We start from the raw sequence: 23,416 nt of genomic DNA, 5'->3' as shown, positions 1-23,416 counted from the left end.
GTCTTCTTTCTTTGTCCTAAATCTCTAACTTATTACTGCTGACTGTGGCTCTCGGGCATGTTTCAGGCTCATGTCAGGGTGCAATGGTGTCAAGTCTGGGAAGCTTTGTGCTGTTATCCTTGTTAGCTGGAAGATGTACTTCAAGTGTTGCTGCTAAGAGCAACATGTGCTCGTCAAATTAGATTTCTTGCAGAAGTCTTTACAGGTCAAGGTTTAAGTCCGTTAGTGCATAGCTATACCAAAGTTGTATCTCTGGAGACTTAGAATGTGTAATACACAGTGGATCAAATTTGGAAATCCGAGAGAGGGCTGCCAGAGTTGACTATCAGATAAATTGCTAATGCGTGCAATAAATATATTAAAATAAAAGATACTAAGTAACTATGCAAATGATATTCATTCAGCCAAAAGTGGTACCAGAAGTAAATTTTAGGTACTATAAGAAGAACTTTAGGTCCTACATAGACTTTAACCCCCTGCACTGTTATGTATGCAGTGTAACCTCTTTGGCACTGATAAGTGTGTAGCTGTTGCCGAATTGCTTCATAAAGCATCAAAATATTGCAAACAGCTGAGCATTAAATCATACCTGTGGGAACTGTAATATGACATAACAACTTTCAGTAATGGAAGGTGTTTGAAAGTTTCATAATTATGAGTGAAAGCTAAAAGTACACTCAAAGGCACACTGAAGAACTTAATAGAATAGTGTTGAGATGGTAATGTCTTGAAGTTATATATATGTTGCTGAAATTGTGAAAATATCACTGAAAAATTTAGAGGCAGGTAGTAATAGTTCTAGCAAAATATCTCTGTAACTATTTTCTCATAATGTTGACACAACTGGGGAAAAATGATGCTCCTAAGGAGCAGTTATAGAATATAACATCAATGAGTAGACTAAAGTCCCATTAATATGAGCGCAGCATGGCTCCTGTGAGAACCATTACAGCTGCAAGCATTTTGCTAATGAATACATATTTGGAGTGATACATGTTGGCTGCCGTAAACTTGTTAGAACTGCTGTAGTCTTTTATCCCAGTGATTTGTGGGTTACACATGAATTTACAGAAACATCCTATTCTTAGACCTCATTTGGCTGCTGCAGAGACAGATAGAACCAGTTTAGCAGCAGTGGTGTGATGCACCCCTCCACTAGGTCTAGGCAGTAGGTGCTCCGCTTGAAAGGAGAGTTTTTCCTGAGTGTAGTGTGTTAGAAACTGGATGTTAAAGAAAGCAGACCAAAACCAATATCTTAATTCAAATTTTCATGAAACTGATAGAAGGAAAGAAAGAAACGCTAATGACTGCCACGTAGAAAAGGAAAACAAAAACTTGGCAGTGAAAATCATACTATCCAGCTGCCAAGAGAGAATGACAATGAACATAAAAATACAGTTAAAACCTGTAGAACTTGCAGTTGAGCAGTCCTTTTTTCCATATATATATATCTTGGTTACAGTCTACTCTGTGTGGCACATAGTGATGTTGGTTTCCCTACTTTTTCATACAGCAATAATTTCTAGCACATGGATTTCCTTTCTTCCATCTGTATATATGGTGTTAGGCACATTTAGAGCAAAATAGTGACCTCATTCCAGCTCATTAAACTCTGTAACAGTAAGTTACACTCCCAAACCTGGAACAGGAACGGACCTGTGTTGTATATAACTAGAGCCATCCAGCATGGTGAGGCTGACACTGAATGATAACTGTATGGTGGAACAGTCAAATAGAGGCAAGGCAGAGGTTTGTGGAGAGGGTGAGATGCAGCTGCCCTGGAGGTATAGGTCACAGCCTGTCCTGCCGACAGACTGAAGTGGGAGAAGGAGTGAATGCTGGCAGATGGCTGGAGGAGCCTTGTTTTATTCTCATGATGCTGTGTCTCTAAAACATATTCCTGTGCCAATTGTGTAGCCAAGCAGACAGAGACTGAGCTGATGGAGCAGGTTGCTGTGCCCGCTGGAGAGCAGAGCTCAGGGAAGAGTGGTGCCAGCCTCCTGCAGCATTTGCCTGTGTGCAGTGTATGTGTGTTGAGCAGAATGCAGATCACTAAGATTACCTTGTGGGACAGCACAGGAGTGCAAGTAGGCAGAGGTGCGGTGTAGTGTCACGCTCAGTAGATGTGTGTGAATGTGGCAGAAAGACTGTCTCAGAGGCAGTGAAATGGGAAAGTCCCACACCTGTCCCTGGGTGGCAGCGCAGCTGCTAGTTTGCAAAGGCAACATAACACACCTCTGTGAGAAAGGGGCAGTAGTGCCAGGACTTCATCTTGATACAGGCTGCTTCAAGCCTCTGTAATACAAAGGATAGATAGTATCACTGAATTTACTGCTCAATTAATATTAACATCTTTAATATTTCACTGGAAGTGCTGTGGTCGAAGACTTTGTGATTGCAGCAGTATGCTTAAAGTGGCATGTGAGTTCACACATTTTGCTGACGTGGGAACAGAATGTTCAGAATTATGATAGATCAAGTCTTTAGTTCAATTATTTTATCTGTCTGTTTACCTGTGATTATTTAATTGTCAGCTTTTCTGCTCTAGAACATAAGTTTCAATTTATCCTAAGTCGGTAGAAAACAAAACATTATCATCTTAGTAGGCAGTTCAGCAATTTATGCAAAATTAGCTTCTGAAGATACTACATAAAAACTTGCTGCACCTTGTTTAGTTTTGCTAAAAGTTTGGTAGGAAAGCAAACAAAAGAAACCAAACTCAAAAAACCTTAGCCTAATCCTTGTACTTTTCAGGAAATTTGGGATTAGGTTTACCATATTCCTATCCATACCTAACATTTTTGTTAAATGGGAGGATTTTTTTTTTTCCTGAATTGGATGAAAGAAAGGTTATCCACTGATTAGAAGATACTTCAAACAACCTTTATATGACTAGGCAAAATGATGCACAGACATTTTGCATAACAGGCTGTTAACACTCATCTCTGAATGCAGCCTTCACTCTGCACAGCAGATATAGCTTGATTGTATAGCAAAAAAGCATGGAACAAGTCTTTATTTTGGAAAAGACTGACTCAAAACCCCACAAGCCTTGTGGGATGGTTCAGAACAGTACTTGGTATGATTCACAAAAGGCCTAACATAGGAGTCTGAGTGTTAGTTTCTATAAAATTTCGTTCCGAATCTTCCATCCTTTTCGTATTTTTCTTTTTGTTAGCAGTCTTCAGAGAAAAAAAACCCACAGCAGTAAGATGATAGTGCTCAGCTTCCCTAACCATCTGGATGATGGTTCGTTATGGTACAAGGGTTGGGAAGGGGCTGGCAAAGCGTGACTGGACTTCACCATGCATGGTGTTTTTCTTTCGTAGATAACACTTACGTTTCCAGTTCTGATAATGATGAAGATGTGTTAGTTACAACAGAGCCTATTCCAGTAATTTTCCACCAAATTGCTACAGGTAATCTTATGTCCTGAGTTATCAAGTTTATATTTTGTGAGGAAAAATAAGACGTTGCCTGCACTTAAATGGAGATACATTTATATGTGCAGCCATACAGTCTGCTGTTTTCTTACAGTCTTGCTGTAGTAAATTGTTCTTCATTTCGGAACAGAAGAAATTAAAACACATCTTACAGAGATGAAGACAATTGTATAGGTGGAATGTATTTTATTCTTTCAAAGTCTTGCAGTGAGTGCTAAAGCAATTCTCCTCGAATACAGTTAGAGGTGCTTAATACTTCCTAATTATAAGTTTTCATGCTCACTTGCTTACAACTTCACTAAATCTTCACCATTGTGGATGAAACAGTCTATAACTACCATTGAATTCTTTGAGGAAATTTCAAAGAAAATAGTTCAGCTGTTTCACTAAATTAGACTATAGGAAAAAAATAGGGTTTTTCACAGTGGTTTGGGGAACCTGTCATTTGAAGTTTCTTCCTCATTTTCAAAAAGGATTTGATACCTGAATGGGTATGCTTTTTGGACATGTAGGCACATTTATACAATATATAATCAAGATTTCTGCATACTCCATAGAGACTTTTTAGATTTTAGCAGTCAAACTCCTTGATGGTTTCATGCTGCAGAAGAAACTGCATAGAGCAATGTTAATTCTGGCAATTCTTCAGATAGGAGCACTTGACTTTGCAGTCTTGTTATTATTACAGTGCTTTAGGGCTTTTTTTGCGTAACACAGGATTACTTTGAATTCCACCGGAAAACCAATGTGATCTTCAGTCTCTGATCTCATTTATACTGATTTAAATCAAGAATAATTTTACTGAAGTTAGTACAGTGGCACACAAACAAAAAACTGGCCTTTATAGTCACAAGTTTAAGATAAATTTTACTTGCAAATAGTACTATAATTTAAAAAGAAACAAAGCCTGACTCTGAAAATAGACTAAAAATCACATTTTTAATGGAATATTATGTGATTTAATTTTACTAAGGGATTTTGATATTTCATTCCTTTATAAAGTATACCTAATGAATGAATGGCATTGAATTGTAAATCATAGACTGGGTGAAACAATTCCAGATGGACCAGCTGTGTTTTGTTTCACAGTTAAAAATATGAGTATTCTGTTATGTAGCAGCTTCTTAATATTAGACTGTTATATTGTAAACACTTTGATGCTTTTCATATCTGTAACTTTTTTTTCCTACTGCAACTAAGTATTTCAAGTCTGCATATGCAAAATTATTTCCAATTTTTCACAGAATTTCCCTATTTTTTCCTTGTCTTTTAAGAACTAAGAAAAACCAGTGATGCCAATTACTGCTTATCCATAAAATCAAAATTACAGAGGGAGAATGGAGAGGTATGTATTTCTTATATGCGTTTCTTGTATGTACATTTTAACAGAAAGTATTTTAAGAAACAACAGAGCATTATAAAATATGAATCTTTACCACAGATTTCCTTTCAGAAGTGTGCTTGCTCAAAATGTGTGTATTTTCATGTTTTAGAAAATGAGCATAGTTCTCTGAGTTTCATACATGGATTAACCAATTAATCATTTAGTTGGGATAGGAATGCTTCCATCTTAGGAAAAGCAGTTTTGACGTTTGTTTGATTTTTTATTGATCAGGGATATAGACCCTGTCTGTCCTAAAAATGCAGGTCTTCTGGAGGAGCAGATCATGATGCCATTAGCTTTTAACCTACTCTTGCGCATAGGACTACATCCCATTTATCAGCTTGCTGCTTCTTCGTGTAGCCTTTAGCAGCCCTTCTGGAGGCTTTAGACCTCTTCATGACTCTGTCCACCATAAGTAGTGTCTGAAGTATTAATGCATTCCAGTTACGGTTGTATTTGTGCTGCCTCAAGCATGAGTCCTTGACCAGTCTCACTGATACATTAACTCAAGAAAGAAGTAGCACTCATGTGAAGTCTGCAGGGCCTGACAGTGCTATAGGCTCAAAGAAAGTACCACATAGGCTCCTACCTCAAGTAAGAAATCAAGCATTGTATCAAGAATTCAGGTGCTTGACTTAAGGACTTCTTTTGGTAAGGGTGGTTGTTGAGCTTCTTGACAGCTGTTTTTTAGGCACTTACCTGTATTTGATACTGGAAAGAGGAGACAAGCATGCTTAGATATGCTCATGTGTGGATTTCTTTAGTGGATGAAACCTGATTTAATGTAAAAACCTACACTGGAAATGCTTTGCTTCTACTGCCTCATCATTGTATCCAGTGTTCAGTAAACATTAGAGAAATGCAAATGCAGGAAGAATTTATTCATTTGATTAGAAGTGTGAGATAAAGTTAGCTTCTATGTGACAAAGTTTGACGTTTTGTTCTGTTTTTAGCTGAACGAGGTACTTAAACATTAGAGTACTGAAAAAAACTAATTTTAAAAGGTCTGTAACACTGACAATTTCTGTTGGCTAAACAGTTAGTAGTTCAGTTAAAATAGGAAGGATTTGTCACTATTCTAATGTGAGAGCTTTGTTTCTCTTTGGTTTGTGTTGAATTTTTGTTCAGCTGGGTTCTGTTTCAACACAGACTTCCCATTGAGCTAAGGTTATTATAAAACTAAGAACACTAAAGTCACTTTGTTTCTTTTCAGTGAAGTAGAAGCAAAAATTATTTTTATGCCTTTTTGTATAAAATTGCCGTGAAGTTGGCTGAAATACAATTTTTGTTCTGTGTGTACATACAGTGAATAGAGCAGGAATTTAGACGCAAAGACAAAGAAGTAAGATGAGAATATATGACCACAGAAACTGGTCATAAGGTTATATTTGACATTTATAAACATAAAGGGTTTAGGGCTAAGCTCTGTTCTTAGGTTCACACATCTAATTTCTATTCCATTATGACACTTCTATACAGGACATAAATACAAAATAAGCAATAAGTACATCATGTTCAGGTTGATGTGAAGAATTATGATTTTTAACAGATGTTCTTTACGGCATCATTGTCATTGTAGAGCCTAGAAATAGCACATGGATTGTGGGATACAAGAATTAATATCTTCAAGCGATTACATAATTACAGGTAAAGGCTCTGTTGGTAGGAAGCAGAATATAACAACTCAGCTCATGCTGAGTTGCAGTCTGTACCAGATCAGTTCTATTTACCTGAATGCAATTATTCACAGAGCAACCTATTTAGAGCAGGTTTCACTAGGGTAAGCGTATTACTTTCTAATCCGTAATTTTCAAAGTCTCAGAATAGAGGTAGTCAGAAAATAAGTTTGAACTGTTCTGACAACAGGCTGGTGCTTCTGTTAAAAAATAGTAATTAAACAGCACCGTGTCCATTTTTCACGTGAAGGAACTTAAGAAATCCCATGCTCAGACTTCATGTATTTCCTTAATCAATTAGAATTGATTTACCGGTATAAAGTAAATTAAAATTTTATTAAGTCAGAGAAAAGCCAAATTCGTTAAGTCTGTAACCTGTCTTGGTGGTTATATCATGCTTTGTTTAGCAAAAGCAGAGTGAGGTATCCCCATATAGTCTACTAAATTCCTTTGTTCTTTAAAATACCACGTTGTGTCTGTAGCCAGACAACATATATTCAGAGTGTATTCATGCACCCAGTTAATTGGTGCTTGTTTTGTCTCATATGTCACTCCTCTTAAAAGAGGCCCTTAGTACTCTTGTGGAAAAATTACACTAAGATATCCCTTAATATGGTTTCCTATGAGCTTATTTGCAAAAACATAGTTCTTGTAGTTATAGTTAGAGCTATAAATGCAAGATAAGCATATCACTTCTATCATTGTTAACTTTTGTTCTCAATTAAGGAGTCACGGCACAACAGCACAGTTGAAGAAGACTCTGAAGGGGATAATGATTCTGAGGAATTTTATTATGGAGGACAGGTAATGGAGGAAATTTTTTGCACAAGTTTCAAGAAATTAATTTTTTAAAGCTTCTGTTGTTCATTCCATTATAAATTTATGATAATACTTAATTTCTTATATTTATTCAACATCAAATAGAATACTCAGTATATATATATTTAGTGTTTTACAGCAGAAATATTGAAAATGTTATTTGGTAAAGGTATATCTAGATTAAAATCAGAACAGTTTGTTTACGTTTGCAAAGCTGTAAGAAGAGAAAAAAGCAAGTATTCTTCAGAACATTTGAAGACAGAAGCCAATTGCTTACTTCCAGAAAATAGAAATTAACTTTTTAAAGCTTATCCCATTATCAGTACAGCTAGGAAGTCAGGCTGAATCCAAATCTGTTTCCTTCTGGAGGACTGCCATTTTGTAAAGCCAAGCGTGCTGCAATTTAGTGCTTAAAAATGGTTATTATGAAACAGTTTTGGTTTAGGCAATAGTCCGTCCTTTTTCTGAGCTTTACAGTTAAATTCACCTTGAAAAATACTGCATATTTTTAGATGAATGTACTCTTGTGTGTCTTTCCTTCTTGTTCCCTCAGCAGAATAAGTTGTTATTATTATGTTCTCTCATGTATTGGGAAATCAAATCTCTTCATCTCTTTTCTTTCCTCGAAGTTAAAAGAGCACTTCGTGCTGCTGGTCTCTTTATTCAGATTTTTCTTACGTATTTAGTCAAACTGTTGCCCCAAAGGAATCTTTCATCAATTAGGCTATTAGGACTGTTTATTTTGAGGAACATTTTAATGAAGTATGGGTACTATGTATGAAAGTTGTCACTGCGTCAGCCTTTGAAGCTGAAACCACCTGTGCCCAGGGTGTGTAGAGCCGAGGCTGCAGGAGCATGCCAGCAGTGCCAGCAAGTTGGGACACTGTAGAGAGCATGAGATGCTGATGAGCAGGACATCTTATCTGAGCCAAGCCTCTTCTCTTGCACAGCCAACAGCATGGTGGGGTATGTACAGAAAATACATGTGTAGGTGCTTTACTCTGAAGAAAAAAAAGCATGATCCTAAAATTTATTAAAAGAGGTAATGAAACTGGAACTGAAACAATGTATTTTCAGTGTCAGAAATAACTGATATGGGGTATTGACTCATGTTGAGTTTAGAAATGACTGCAGGAATTGCCTCCCTTCAGCTTCTGGCTCCTACAGCCCCACAGAGCACCAGGGAGGTCCATGTACTTACTCTTCAGTGCAAAGAACAATGTCATATTTTAATCTGTCTGATTTTGGGCTTTAATGATGAATCACATGTGCTAGGTCCATTTTTCAACTGTGCAGAAAGGGCAGTAACCTCAAGGTAAAGGAAAAGGCAACAAGTAGCTGGAAATGCTTATTTATTGAACAAGCACTAATATTTTTGGTAAAGGATGTCTGCCAGTGCCCAAATGTATGAATAGATATCGACTCTGCCTATGAGAAGTGAACACAGACAGCAATACCTAATTTTGTGAGGTGTGAAAGAGTGCTGTAAAAGGCAATACTAGTTAGAATTTAGTTGCCTTATATTTGAAGTGGGAACTACGTTATATTGTACTGTCATTTTTTTAAGGTAATACATTTAATTGAAGGAATTATAACTGGCAACACCGCCTGCCTCCCCGCCCCAAGTTAGACCAGCAATAAAAATCAAATATTAGATGCCTGTGAGTGTGTTGAGTATGCAATTTTCAAAAGGCAAACCTAGGAGAACAAGCGAAAAAAAGATGTCATAGACAGTGTATTTAACAAGAGAGAAAAAAGGAAATTTTTCATCTAAAATTCCATGGTCAAAAAGACAAAATTCTAAAGAAGACCTGCAGAATTAAATAACACATTGAGGACTCAGAAAATAAGTAGGATATCTGGTAATGAGCAGAGTCTCTCCAGATATAGAAATAACAGTCCTTTTTCAAATAGAGTGATTGTAGGCATTATTAAGTGAGCTTTAAGTGTGCTGGGAAGACAAAATTGTTTTGTATTTCCCGTCACTGTATATGTGGGGAACAAGCAAGGCTTGCTTCATTTGAGATAAATGTATACTGTGCCCGTGGAGAAAAGGGACAAAAATAATGATTTTAGCAAGTAGAGGAAATAGATGCCGGTGTAATTGTGTGCAGTGCAGTTGGGAAAGGTTGAGGTCAGGGATAATTCTTAACATTTCTAAGTAGTTACAGCTGGCAAGACAAGAGAGCAGCTGATGACAAAACAAGGACCATGGAAGATGAGAAATGGCATTTGATGGGCAGTAAAAACAAGATACGACCTTTTGGTCATAAATTAAATGTTTGTAATTGTTTCCTAGGCACCTGCTTGTAATCTTTCCTAAGGGTTTAATAGATAAATACTTTAAAGTAGCTAAGTGATTCAATAACTTAAGTCCTATTGATTTTCATGGGATTTAGGTTTGTAAATCACTTAATCTCCTTTAAAAATGCAACCTTTTGTCATTATGTGGGACAAAATAATCTGAATCAGGTCACAGATTAAAACTGAGACTTTTTAAATGCAGACTCTTAAGACACAGCAAAGTAATCAGATTTTTTAGCTTTTATATTCACTTTCTCAGAGACTGCTAGTTCTTGCTTTGAACCTCTATCTTATACATTTGCAAACATGAACAGAAGATTGAACTAGTAATACTACTCCCTTTGGAGCTCTCTCTCCCTCTCTCTTGTACTTCACTTACAGGACATACTTGCAAACACATACACAAAATTCTGGCAGTCTCCTCTGCATGCATCAGCCTGTTTGTGGCACTAATTCAGGCATGGAAAATACCGTACTGTGGTCATAATTTGCCACTGCTTTCTTTGCTTTTTGAGTTCATAACCTCTTACTATAAGAAAATAGGTTGAAGAAAGGATTATCTTGAGCAGTTCGGTGTTCTCTGTAGTGTTACTTTTAGAACTGTTATTGATACATGAGGCTGATGAAAAAAATGCAGTTCAGAACCAACAAAAATGGCATGTGCACCACAGCTATGATTTGTGGAATTATTGTTCTGCTCTCTTTGGAAGCAATACAGCAATTTTTTATGCATCTTTAAAGAACTCCTCTTCAAGTAATAAGCATGTAAAAAAAGATTGGTTTTCTCCTACCTAGAGTGACAAAAAAATTACAATAGAGGGTTTCTTTGGAAGATTGTTGTGACATGCCTGCCTAAACAAGGGAGGGATACTTAGCTTATACCCTTCCGGTCATGAATGTTGTTGATATCTGTCTCTGATAAAAACATGTCCTTATTATGTTGATGAATTGTGTAGTTTATGAAGAATTCCAAGTCTAATCAAATTATTCTTTGTTAATTTTCACAGAAGGTGATCAGCTGATTATCATTTTAATTCTATTGAAATTTTTATAATGTATGTCTCTGGATACTAGATCTAAAAGTGTCACAGCTCTCGTCTCCTATAGATTTGCCTGTACAAATGGAAGAAACAGCACTGCAGTTAGACATGGATCTGCAATAGCAAGAATTCTCTGCAGGAAAGGGACAAATTACACTTTTGTTCATTGCTCTGAGTTTGTCAAAGGTGCAAGTCAAATCCCACTCTGACTTTTGAATCTGTCCAAATCTAGGGAGTTCATCAGTTTTTGAGGAATTACGGTCATTCCAACTGTTGTAACAAAGTGAAATTAGGTTCACACCATCAGGAACATACTGCTTAGTGAGCAAGTCGTTAGAGACTGTGAATGGATTATTACAATTTAAAAAGGGTGATTTTGGTCCTTGTAGAAGATAGGAGGATAGTAATTATTTTGGTTTCATAGAACCCCACCAAACCAGCTCACAAGTTTTGCTTTATAGTATATGCACTGTTATAACTTCCCATTTTTCATGGAGTTTGACAAAAATAGAAATGATGTCTAAATATATGTTTCTTTATGCCTTATCTGGTAAAATACTTAAAATGGGACAGTGTTATTTAATTTTACTTTTCTTTCATTTGATATCATTGCACTGGTAGATAGAATACAGCCAATGGGTAGACTGAAAATGTGATTTAGATGCTGAGATGCTTGGTGTATGGAATATTTTAATATGTCTCTTGTTAAGCCCAAACCATTCTGTGTCTATTATGTATGAGAGTGTGACAACAAGCGAAATGGAACAGACCATTATCCTCTAGTGACTGGGCTGGGATGATATGACAGGGGAAATCTGATTCTTCTACTTGACCATTTTAAAAGGCACGAACATCCCAGAACAAAGCGGAAGACAAGACAGGACAGAGGGATGAGTCCTTTGCAGCTTTTCTTCCCCCACACAGGAGGGAAGCCCTCAAAAAATTTTGATACAGAGGTGCCTGTGTTGCCAGTCTCATTGTTTAGCAGAGCTAGACCACCTCAGAGCTTCAGAAAATCAAGAGTGTCCTTTCTGAGCATGGCATTAAGGAAACTTCATACAGCATATTTTACAGGGAGAACTTTCAAGAGCCTAAGTCAGGTGCCACTAATGAAATAAATAAGAACCTGAATGTTTTTTTTCCTGATAGGTTAGCTATGATGGAGAACTTCACAAGCACCCACAGCTGGAGGCTGATCTGACAGCAGTGAGAGAGATCTATGGACCTAATGCAGTATCTCTCAGGTATGTTGTTGACTTTTCCGTATTATGGAATCCTTAACGTTTTGGAGATTGAGTTCCATGTGGAGTTCCCCTCACTCCGAAAGCACAAGTCTCTTCTGGTGATTTCAGCATAGTGTGTGGCAAAAGGAAGGAGCAGTGCTGGTGAGCAATAATGCTGGGTTTGTGTTTCCTTTTGTTGTGTTTGTGTGCTGATACAACTGACTGTGCTGAGAACAAGCCCAGGCAGCCTGTTCTAAAACATCATTGTGTTACAGTTCAGTCGGTATTTGATCAGGCCCTTGTATTTTGTTGAAAATAACTACTCAACATTACTCTAAACCCTTGTTAAATTCCTTTTCTGTCTTACTCTGTCTTTTGCCCTGGAGGTGAACAAGAAGAATGATAAGAGATTTAGTAAATGTTTTCCCTAGGGAAAGATGGAAGGAATTGGATTTGTCTAGTCTGAAAAAAAAAAGAGGAGGAAAAAACATAATAACAGCTCTTCTTCAAAAAAAGGCTCTTCGTAGATAGGAGGAGTGATCAAATGTTCTCTGTTGTCATCATGGTAGAGAAAATAAGAAACTAGCTGTGATAGCAACAAACAAGAATTTGAATAGATTTTAGGACAGCTTTTTAATTGTGGGAGTCTAAAGTATCCTGCACAGGAAAGAGATGGAAACTCAATCAGAGCTGGATTGCAAAGCTCAAAGGCACAAAAATTCGCTTGGGTGTGTATGAGTGTGCATGATTCTACCACAGGACATAGCTGTGTGATGTTTTTGATATGCTTCACGTCTTTTATAACTTCATTTTCTATCTATGTAATCTTAATAATTTCATAAAAATAACAGGCAGGGACAATGTTACAGACCTATCAGATGTATAACAAAAAATATCAAAGTTGTCATACAAACCAAGTAATAAAATACAGAGAATATAAAAACGTTAGATATACATATGTTGTAAGTAACAATTCCCATTAACCTCTAAAAATAAGTCTGTTATTTTTGTATAAGAAGAGAAAGCATGTCTACAACTAAGGTGTAGAAAGCACATTAAGTGGAAATTTCATTACATTTGGAGGACCTGGGGAACTGAAATCCAAAATGAACAAGATAATTGTTTAGTTGCCAAATTGATAACTATGAAATTGAGAATGCCTTGATAACAGACTCCCTCAGGCTTCTGGAATTGAAACATTGTATGCAACCTTTCAAAAACTTTGATGCACCTGATTTATTGAATCAACTGTTTCATTGGAAGCATTGTGATCTCTTTAAGCTCGTTGTGGTAGAAACAGAATCACAGAATCACAGAACAACCAGGTTGGAAGAGACCCACCGGATCATCGAGTCCAACCGTTAACTGTCATCTGTGGATGCTTTTGGCATGTGGAAAACTTTAGTGCTTCTTCCACTCTGTTGCATTTGAAAATACTCTAAATTCTTGGAAATTACGCACTGAGCATTAAACGTTCAGTTTCATCCATCTTCTATAGCTCCACTTCTCTGTGGAGAGAGAAGTCTATCTGACAGGCACACCCACTAAGATGCGCATTTCCTAGACAGCTGACCTTCGTTTAGAAGTCTCTTTCTGTCAGAGAGCAACAAATGTGTATGTATCTTAAGTGAAATTCCTATGCCAGTATGCTTTTCACTATTACCCTTTGAAATCTGGTTACCGAAGCCATGAGAAAGACCTCTGGACCAACTGATTCAAACTCCTCAATATCTCTTTACATTGCTTACGCACTGAGGGTTGGACAGTCTCTGGGCCATTGTAGGCAACAAACTAAGCTGCAGGTGCTAGAAGAAAACATGGCTTCTTCTCCCCTTTCAGCTTGGGCAAATAAAACTGGAGTCAGCATCACGTGTTTAAAATCCATTTGCTTGGGTGGTGACAGAGTCGGGGCAAAGGGATTTCAGTCAGTATGGAAATTCCACAGCTATATCTTATTTTTATCTTATCCTTTCTTCCATTAATGTTTCTGTCTATGTTTCCATTTAATTTGTGAAATCATGCTTGTTCTCAGCTTTTTGAATCTCAGTCATGAGAGTAACACCAGCCTGTGTTCATAAATATTGCTTGAGAGTTTGTAACAATCTGTTCTTCAGATCATCTGGAAAATTAACAAAAAAAAATCTGAGGCCACTGTTTCTTAGCACAGTGGCTAAGCCATTCAGTAGGTGGAGTATTTCACTGTTTCAAAGCCAGGTATTGAATGAGCTGTAGGAAGTCAATGAGTGCCTGTATGTGAGGCTCTGGCTGAGTGGACTCTGGAGCAGCTGTCAGGGTGACTGGGGAGCCTCCAGGTAGCACAGCCTTGGCCAGCCATTTAGGTGCCGTGTGTGGACACATCTGATCTAGAGAGAGACTTTGCCCTTACCAGCTAGAATAATTGGGATAATGACGTTTGGTGGAAGGGGTTCTCTTCCCTTCATGAAGCTTCACAAGAGATGAAGGCATTTCCTGTGGGAGTTATGTCCTATCCTGAGCTGAGAGGCCACTTTGGCAGGAGATAGTTATAGTCACAAAAATAGTTTTGTATTTCAAAATTACTCTGTCAACTTACATATGCACAACTGCTACTGTGCGCTTTCTTATTCTAGTTTGATAGAAAAACATGGGAGTCACTGTGAAAGCAACCGTGTAAATGCGGTGTAAAGAAAAACAAACCAGCGACTAGACACTGTTCTGTGAAAAATTGATTCATTGCACTTTTATAGTATTGTCCGTTTGAGTAATTTAAATGAAAAGGAAAGCAGTTTTTTATTTAGATGTGTGAATGAGTATTTTCTAGCCCGGTTTTTCAGAAGTCTTCAAGTACATTGTGGGAGGTCATTCAGAATGAGTCAGAAAATGAGAGGTGGAAAAGTCACACCTTACTTATAAGATTTCAGAAAATAATGAAACACCTATGAGCCTAAGTTAAATTTGAACCTTGAGGATTCCAGCAATACTAAATGTAACAAATAAAATAAGGTATCTGTTGCCTTGAGCATGTTACAGGGCAATCTTTATTTTTTGACAAACAAATGCTTGAATGTAAGAAGCAATCCCACAAGTATAATATGCCAGCCTTTAGGCTATGTTGTATTTGTCTTCAGTGATTTAGCTCAAGACTCTACTTAGGTTACTGGCTGTTAACCTGAAATACTTTCAAAAATTAACTAGTTTTCTTTCGTTATAAAAAGGAGCAGCATGTGTCCATTATATGTTTTTGATTTATTTGTGTAATACACAAGGCAAAAATACATAGCAGCAATGGAGAGAGAATTTGAGGGAATTGGTGGAAAAAAATCATTTAGTTCAAGTAAGCTTCACCAGAAGAAAGTTTTAGTGCAGCAGACAGTCACCCACTAGAAATATTGATCAAATCTATGTAAATTTATACTTTATAACTACTCTGATTTTACAGACAAGATTATCCCTCATAAAATCTTCACTGTTAGAAGCACTCCTGGACTGAGGAGTATCTTAAAGAGCCCTAATGTAATGTAATTCTTTCCTTTCAGGGAATATGGAGCCATTGATGATGTAGATATTGATCTGCATATTGATGTTAGCTTTCTTGATGTAAGTAATTTAATCACAGAATTACATAATGAACATTAATACCCATTTAATTCTGCTACACATCAGGCTCTCTAGACAACCACTGAGACATTTCTTTTTCAGAGTCTTGATCTTCACAAGTGGCTGTTATGTTATTGATTGCCACTCAATGCAAACATTTCCTTTTCCTTTTATAGTTACATTGTTAAAATTCTTTGTACGCTTTTGTTTACTGCATGTGTGTTTCAAACATGCTTTGTGAATGGTAAATGTTGTAACTGATTAAATTAAATGCATTTGTTTTTTTACTGTCCTAGACGAGTACTTTAAAGTACTTTACATAGAGCCCTGGAAGGAAGAAAAGTTTGACTGGAGCTCTTTTGTGTGCTTCTCAACATCTGCAGCTGATGAATGAAAGGCTTGAGTGGCAAAGGAGAGGAAAGATAGTGGGGCTGTAGAATGGCAGCTTGTCTTTTGTAACAGCTATGCTGTCATTAACTCCACACTTCCTCACCTTACCTATGCCGTAACTTCCTGTACTCTAGATAAAGAATAAAAACTAGTGCTTTTAGGTGCATCATTAGCTTCTGCACAGATACAGCATGTTCTCCGGCCAACACCACACATAAGGTAGTTGTTCTTGGCCTTTTCCTAAATTTAAGAAAATCAGATAGTACCTTGAATTATTTTCATTAGTCTTAAGGAGCAAAAGTTTCCTTTGACCTGTGTTATGGGATGACTTTCCATCTTTATTAGCTCCTTTGCTTCTCAGCTTTGAAGTAGTATCTCTTGGTGCCTGCTCTGTAGATGTAGGGTTTTGTATAGATCTGTGCTCAGTTTAAGTGAGCATACTCAACTACTGGAAGCAGTCTAATATTGCTCTAAGGGACATCAGTACGCAATGTCCGAAGTCTCACAGTTGAAGCTGGAGTAGATATTCCTCAACTGTGTAAATGTATGGATGGTGTTTATAACAACCCTCAGGCAGACGGACAAAATGCAACAGTTCCTCATGATGGCTAATGGTGTCGTTTTCTTTTTGTCTTGAACTAGGAAGAGATTGCTGTGGCTTGGGATGTAATTCGCACAGAGCCTATAATAGTGCGATTGCACTGTTCACTTACACAGTACTTAAATGGTCCAGGTTAGTCTCCTGTTTATTCTTCATGTGTATTGTATCATTTCTCAGTCTAAGCTATGTACTAAGTGATAAAGACTTATTCACTGCCAAATCTTTGACCCTGCATGTGCTTCTGTCTACGACTGAAAGCAGTCCTGCTGGCTTGAAGTTATGTTTACATATGTTTGCATGGGTAGGCCCTCAATAATGACATTGGCATCTGATGTAAACTTTCAAAGGCTGAATTTTGGAGCTTGTTTTTTCTGATATCAACTACAACTACTTCCCCTAGGAACCAGGGTTAAGGAATAAAGATCTACGATTTCTAATATGTGATTTCCTAATTTTGGAAATCAGGGATCATATGCACAGGCGAGATATTGCTGATAAGGTTTACATACACGAACCCGTGTGGCACATTAATATGCCCTTCTTCACACACCTTTGAAGAACCAGGTCATTATATAATAATTATCCTTCCAGCTTCTGCTTGCTATGTGACTGTGTGAACTATGGGAATCTTTAGATTGAGTTAAGTTGTTAAGTGAGTAAAAGATCCTTGTGAGAGTAAAAATGGTCAGACTCCTGGAGAATCGTCTGATTTTGGAGATTTGGAAACATTCATATGTAAGAGTCAACTTCAGATGTATATTTACAGTGGGAAGTCAGAACTTAGTTGCTATTCCAACCCTAATTTGCCTGCCTTTGGAGGCTTCCAGTGCAAGCTGTCAGTTTGAACTCTTATCTGTGGGAGAATTCTGCCTCTGGAAAATGAATAGATATTTCCAGTCATAACGTGTTTAGCAAAATCTGTCCCAACGAGCTATTTTTATAGGATATGTTGCCTGCCAATGCCAACTATAAGCTATATTGTGTTCATTCAAATAAGCATTTCTTTACATCAATCTTTTTTTCCTTGACTTTGATCTTTTTGTCTATTTTATTGCTTCAATACCTTTTGTAAGTATGCAGATCTTAAAACATGTATTTTCCATAGTAAGTAGCAGTGTTAGTGTTCAGCGTATTTCTATCAAAATGTAATTTAAAAAATAAAAAAGGTGCAGCAAATTAGAGAAGGTGAAGCGTGAAGAACAGTATGCAGTAAGAAGTTATGTAGTGAAATCAGCAATGACATCAGTGTATCTTCTGCACTGTTGACAAGGTTAAAATGGAAAGCTTAGTTCCCAGTCCTGCAGCTTACTGATTGTAGAAGTGCTTGAGTACCAAGAGAAGCAATATCAGGGCCAGAGGCAAGTGCTTCACTGATACTGGTTTTATGAGCTCAGATTCTGTTGCAGCCCTGTCTCTTTGTTTACCAGAAAAGGACAATGAGATCTACCATCTTTTGTGTTAACCAAGGCCCTTTCTCTGTGAATCCTCTTCCCCCTTAAATATGTTTTGAGACTACTGGGCCGTAACTTCATGCTATGTTTTCTTCTCCAGTAGTACATTCTTTTGATTGATAAAAGAAACAGAAAAGCAGTGTGCTTCAAAGCACTATGAATGGTATTCATACCACCTTGTAGCTGAGTAATATCCTGATTTTAGACAGTCATTCCTTTAGTTAATAGTTTGTCTCATTATTATACTTGTGGGCAATTTCTCCCACATGCTTTAGAAACCTGTCTTGGATGAGGATGTATCAACCTTTGGAAGTACTGTGCTGTCTTCTCTGACTGTAGATGTTGAACAGGAATTGTAGTCTGGATGTCAGGTTTTAAGATTGCTGGTCTAGATATGATAATTCTCATTGAAAATGTTCACCCCATACTGTGTGGCCTAAATTTGATGATTTAGCAACATTGATTCCCCTAATCAAATCATTCCTCACTTATGGAAAAAAATCACCAATTTGTCTTTAAAAGAAGAGATTATTTTTGAATAATAACATTAGAGAAAGACTATCTACATGGATATGAATTTAGTGAAATTGGGTGGCCAGGTTAGATATATTATATTTTAATTTTAAATTTAATTTATGAGAGTGAAATTAAAGGGTAAACTTGACATTCTGAGTAAAGTCTGAGTCTCTGAGTAATAAAAATAATACATATTTTAAAATACTATTTTAGTTTTCCTAGTAAAATGTGAACCAGCATCAGATTTTCTGTTTTCCTTTCTTTTTTATTTTACTGCAGTCGTTACCACCTTATGTAATATGGAGTATGAAGTCTATTCATGCTTGTAATATGCACTGGCTGTTGTCCTGCCTTGAGGACCTGAGAGTCTCTCAACAAGTATTAGAGTCCACCTGTCAGATCTATCTAGTAATGTTATTGAAGGATTTTAGTAATACCAAGAGCTCATTTCCAGTGTTCACTGTGCACACTTTCAGTTTTCTGACAAATGAATAAGGATATACTAATGTTAGGACTGCTCTTGAGGAAAATTCACAGCAATTTTTGGCCAACAGAATTCATGTATCAGGCTCTTAGATGATGATTATGGATCTGTTATTAAAATTCCCTCAGAATGAAAACCCAGATACTAATTAATTCAGTTTATTCCACTCTGAGTTTTTGTCAAACTGACAGAAACTGTAGTGTCTAAAGATTACTTATTTGCTTGGGAAAAAAATTTGAGAGACTAGACTAGATAAATGGCTAGTCCAGATGCATTTAATCTGGTGCTACTCTTTAGTACTTGCATAATACAAAAAAAGCAAAGACATCTTTTTTTTTAATTAAAATTAGTGGGAAGAGATGCATTTGGAGGAAATCAGTTTCTAAAATACACTAAGAGGAATTCAATTCTGAAATACTAATTTGTAAAATTATGAATTATGTTGGCAGATATTCCAAAAAGAACCATTCATTTCTCAGTAGGTGACATGTCCGCTTTCACTGTTGCTTCAGTTTCATTGCTTACAGTGAAGGTCCAGATGGAACAGGGTCCTTAAATAGGACTAATGTCATCATGAGTTCTTTATATGCTGCAAGTTCATATATCAACAATATCTCCTTTTTCCATAGTGCCAACTGTGGATGTGTTTCAGATCTCTACTAAGGAAAGATTTGGTCTGGGACATCAGCTGAAAAAGTAAGTCTAGAAAAGCCTGGTTTTAGGCACTCTTCTTAGTTGCTGGACCATGTCAAGTAGGATGAAATTCACAGGTTGCCAAGTCGGTTCAATCAAAGTGGTTTGAACTTGTTTTTCTTTAAATGAAATGTAATAGGATTTGCCTTTTTAAGCTCAGTTTTGACTGTTGTTGGGAAGAACCTTATTTGTGCTGCCTGCCAGGTTTTTCTGTCACTTTGCTGCCATTTAGGAAGTATGCTAGAAAAGTTCAAAAGAGGATAGCTAGCAGTATTCAATTTCACGTTTCTGCTTAGATGGTGAAGCCTCTGGAGCAGGAATCTTTTTGAGCATCGTACGTACCCTAAGGGGTCTATGCTTTCATGGTGCCATCTAGGCTATACTATAGTAATTAGGCCATCCACATTTTGAGGACAAGAGGGAAGAATAGGTGGCAAAAATAGCAGTTTTGTGTGTTCATGGTACAATTCAATTGAATAAAAATTTACTGAATTATCTTTTCTCATATACTTGTGTATGTGTAATTAAATTACAATATAGCCTTTAACACTAAGAATTCCTTAAGAAAAAAAATCTTTGTTGTTTGGAGTTTCAAGAAGTACGCTGCAATGTTTTTGTAATCTTACAAATAAAGAAACATTACTAAAATCTCCGTGTTACATGGCTTTAAAGAAGAAAAATTGAAAGTTCCCCACAGTCTTTTAAAACATTTCAGTGCTTACACTGTCTTTGATTTGTACACCAGGTAATTACTAAAAGTTCCCATAAGACATTTTAAATTACATAGCTGCATAATTCATAGTTGAGCAGAAGTCAAAATAACCATGAACTCCAATGGTCCCTCACGGCTATGGCAACAGTATATTCATCTTCAAAGGTTCACTAAATTTATAAAATAAAATAAAATAAAATAAAATAAAATAAAATAAAATAAAATAAAATAAAATAAAATAAAATAAAAGTCCATACCAACTTCCATTTTGACTTTATCACTCAAAGAGACCCATAGCTAGAATAGAGGCCCAGAATAATTTGGCTTGGAAAGAACTGCTTTACATCACGTAGTGCAACCTCCTGTTCCAGGTGATCCTAACAAAGTCAGATTAGTTCATTCAGAGTCTCAGGCGGAAGAGCTATGAAATCTCCAGCCTTTGTGGGCAACCTATTGATTTAACTATTCTTTTGTGGATGTCTTCTTTTTAAAGCCTTTATAGTTTTTAGCTGTCTTCGCTGCAATTTGTGGCCACTGCCCTTTACTGTTCATTTCTGGGAAGTGTCTGGCTCTGTCCTCTCTGTAAACCCTCTTTGGATACTGTAGTATTCAACACTCCTACCTTCACCCTTGTGTTTTAGGAGAACATGCTCCTGCTTGACCAGTATGAATGCTGTGGCCTACCTCTATAGTCAATGAAGAGACAGATGCCTACAGTTGGTTAGGATGCCTTTGAATAAGTTTGTTTCTAGATCTCCATGACAGGCATAACTATATAAGTTGAGCAGTGTTTGTTTATGCAGGTTGTATTCTAAATAAGAATTCCACGTAAATTAGTTTTATGTGGGGAAGAAGCATTTTTGAAGAGTTGAGCACCCAATCATCAGCCCACATACATGACAGGAAAGCTCTGCCTGAAGAGTGAGGAGGTTGCGTCATGTCCCTACATGGTAAACAGAGAGACCCTAGTATTAGAGTGACTATGTATTGGCAGGATAAGAAAATCTTTTTTTTCTTTTTCAATTTGCAGAATCATGCAGACATTTGTTACACAACAGTGGAAGAACAGCAAAGAGAAATCTAATTGTACGCACAATAAGAAGGTGTCTGACAAAAAGGTGAAATCCCCTCTGCACATCTTTTCTACATTGCGCAGGTAATAGCAAGGAAAACGAGCTGTTAACAGCCTATCCTGTTCAAAATCCTTAGCAGATTTAACAAGGTGAAATGTTGACTTTTCTCTATAGAGAAATACTGTCTTTACCTCTTACCTCATCAGTTTTCTGCCCTTACCTTGCATGACATGAAAAGCTAACTAGATACTACTGCAGCTTCTGAGATTATTTGAAGACGGAGCATTTCAGTGCCCTGTTCTCTGAAACATTCATGTTTTATCTAGAATTGGAAATAATTAATGTTATATTATTTAACTTGTATTTATATCTTGTTGTATTTATATCTTTGTAGCTTGGTAACGCTTGACTGGTACTTGAATAGCAAGAATAGAAATCTAAGTAATATATACAATATAACATATAAAACATATATATAATAGGTATATTATATATGTATGTATATAAATGTTCTTATTTAGCTGTGTTTTTCCACAGCTGTGTGTATTTTATATTTTTCAAAACCAAAATGGTCATTGACGAAAGATTGATTTTTAAAGCTGCTGAGTATCCACCTATTTCCACTGTCTAAGTACATTAATGTTCACCATTCACTACTTCTGAAATGTAGGCAAAGAATTTCGAAGAATGAAAAATTAAAAACATGAGAAATACTTAGTGAAAATTCATTTGAATTCATTGTAACTACTGCCAGTTACTCATACTCTTGAATGTACATAAAATCAGGCTCTGATTTTACCTCTTTCAGGAATATGACTATTTACTCTAGCACATTTTCTTCCTTATGAAGGGCTGACAGATCACCTATGCTGTGAATTTGAACTGAATGGTTCTTTGAGCATTTCTTCTTCTTGATGAATTTTGCCATTCTGTGTTCTTTGTATAAAAAAGAGGGAGTACAGCAATCACTCATGTGGAAGAAGGGAGGAATGTCAAAGATGACAAAAGATTTTCTTTTCGAAAGTCACAGAGAGGGAGATGATTTAAGTGGAAAGTTTACCTGTTCCCTTCCATGCCACACACCTTTGTCTGGTGCAGGCTATAGCTTGGAGTTTGCCTTTATTTAGAAAGGGCGTGCAAAAGCCAGCCCAATATTTCTGTTCTTAATTTGGTTGCTTCTGCAGTTCCTGCCTGCAGATGGCTTAGCCCAAATAGAGACCCCTTATCTCTCCCTAGAGCACTAGCCCTACACCCTGTCTGCCGGAGGGTGTTAGTGAGCCAGCTGCAGTATTGAGTCAGCAGCCCCAACATACTGCTTCTACTTTCACCACTTGCTAACCAGGTGGAGAAATCTGCCAGCCTCTCCCTTTGGGGTTTCACTTCTTTTCTATTCTATCCAAGGCCAAAAAATGCAAGCCCAAAAAACCAAGGTTTGGGGTTGTTTATAAAGCATAAGAAAATGATTCAACGTATCTATTACATGGTTTTGCCTAGCAAGGACAGGCGAATGTGAACCTTGAAGAAATGTGACAGTTCATGTGAATATTGTTTCACAACAGCTTTTTGTTTTTTACTTTTTACATTCATAGTTTAGGTAACTCACATTCTTATCTTTAGTGTTACAGAGCTACATTCTTTTCTAAAACAGGAAAGACAGGCATCAAATCGTTTCCCACAAAGCAACCAGATTGTTAAGGGTTTTTTAAAAATAATGCTCATTTCAGCTGAATTAAATTTGAGTTACTGCCTTCAAGTTTCAATGTTCATTATATCTTTCATTGGATGTGGACATATAATTATATAATTTGTTATGCTATGTCCAGAAGACAGTAACTTTAATGGGATCATGCCGTGAGTATTCTGTAGGAAAGACAGAATTTGGTAAGGAAAATGTGTTATAATCTCATGTGAAACATGTAGGTTTTATTTCAAAGATCATTTCCTCTAGAGACCTCTACAAAAAGTTGTAAACATATAGCTCTAACTTCTACCTCAGTAGTTAGCTGTTGTTTTGATTGATGAGCTTGTATG

The 23,416-nt window shown here is 36.8% G+C and overlaps 1 protein-coding gene across 2 annotated transcripts in view; it reads left to right on the top strand.

The window, feature by feature from the left end:
• Positions 1–23,416, top strand: part of PARP8 (poly(ADP-ribose) polymerase family member 8) — a 116,691-nt gene that overhangs the window by 56,145 nt on the left and 37,130 nt on the right. For both annotated transcript variants that reach the window (XM_069880267.1, XM_069880266.1), the window contains exons 4-11: positions 3,330–3,419; positions 4,718–4,788; positions 7,230–7,307; positions 11,816–11,910; positions 15,405–15,465; positions 16,498–16,588; positions 19,537–19,603; positions 21,343–21,468. In XM_069880267.1, the coding sequence (XP_069736368.1) occupies positions 3,330–3,419; positions 4,718–4,788; positions 7,230–7,307; positions 11,816–11,910; positions 15,405–15,465; positions 16,498–16,588; positions 19,537–19,603; positions 21,343–21,468 (679 nt within the window). The remainder of the gene's footprint in view (positions 1–3,329; positions 3,420–4,717; positions 4,789–7,229; positions 7,308–11,815; positions 11,911–15,404; positions 15,466–16,497; positions 16,589–19,536; positions 19,604–21,342; positions 21,469–23,416) is intronic.

The sequence above is a fragment of the Phaenicophaeus curvirostris genome, chromosome Z (genome assembly GCF_032191515.1).
Source record: "Phaenicophaeus curvirostris isolate KB17595 chromosome Z, BPBGC_Pcur_1.0, whole genome shotgun sequence".
Lineage (NCBI taxonomy): Eukaryota > Metazoa > Chordata > Aves > Cuculiformes > Cuculidae > Phaenicophaeus > Phaenicophaeus curvirostris.
Note: the sequence above shows the minus strand (reverse complement) of the source record. Positions and strands in the feature narration are given on the sequence as shown.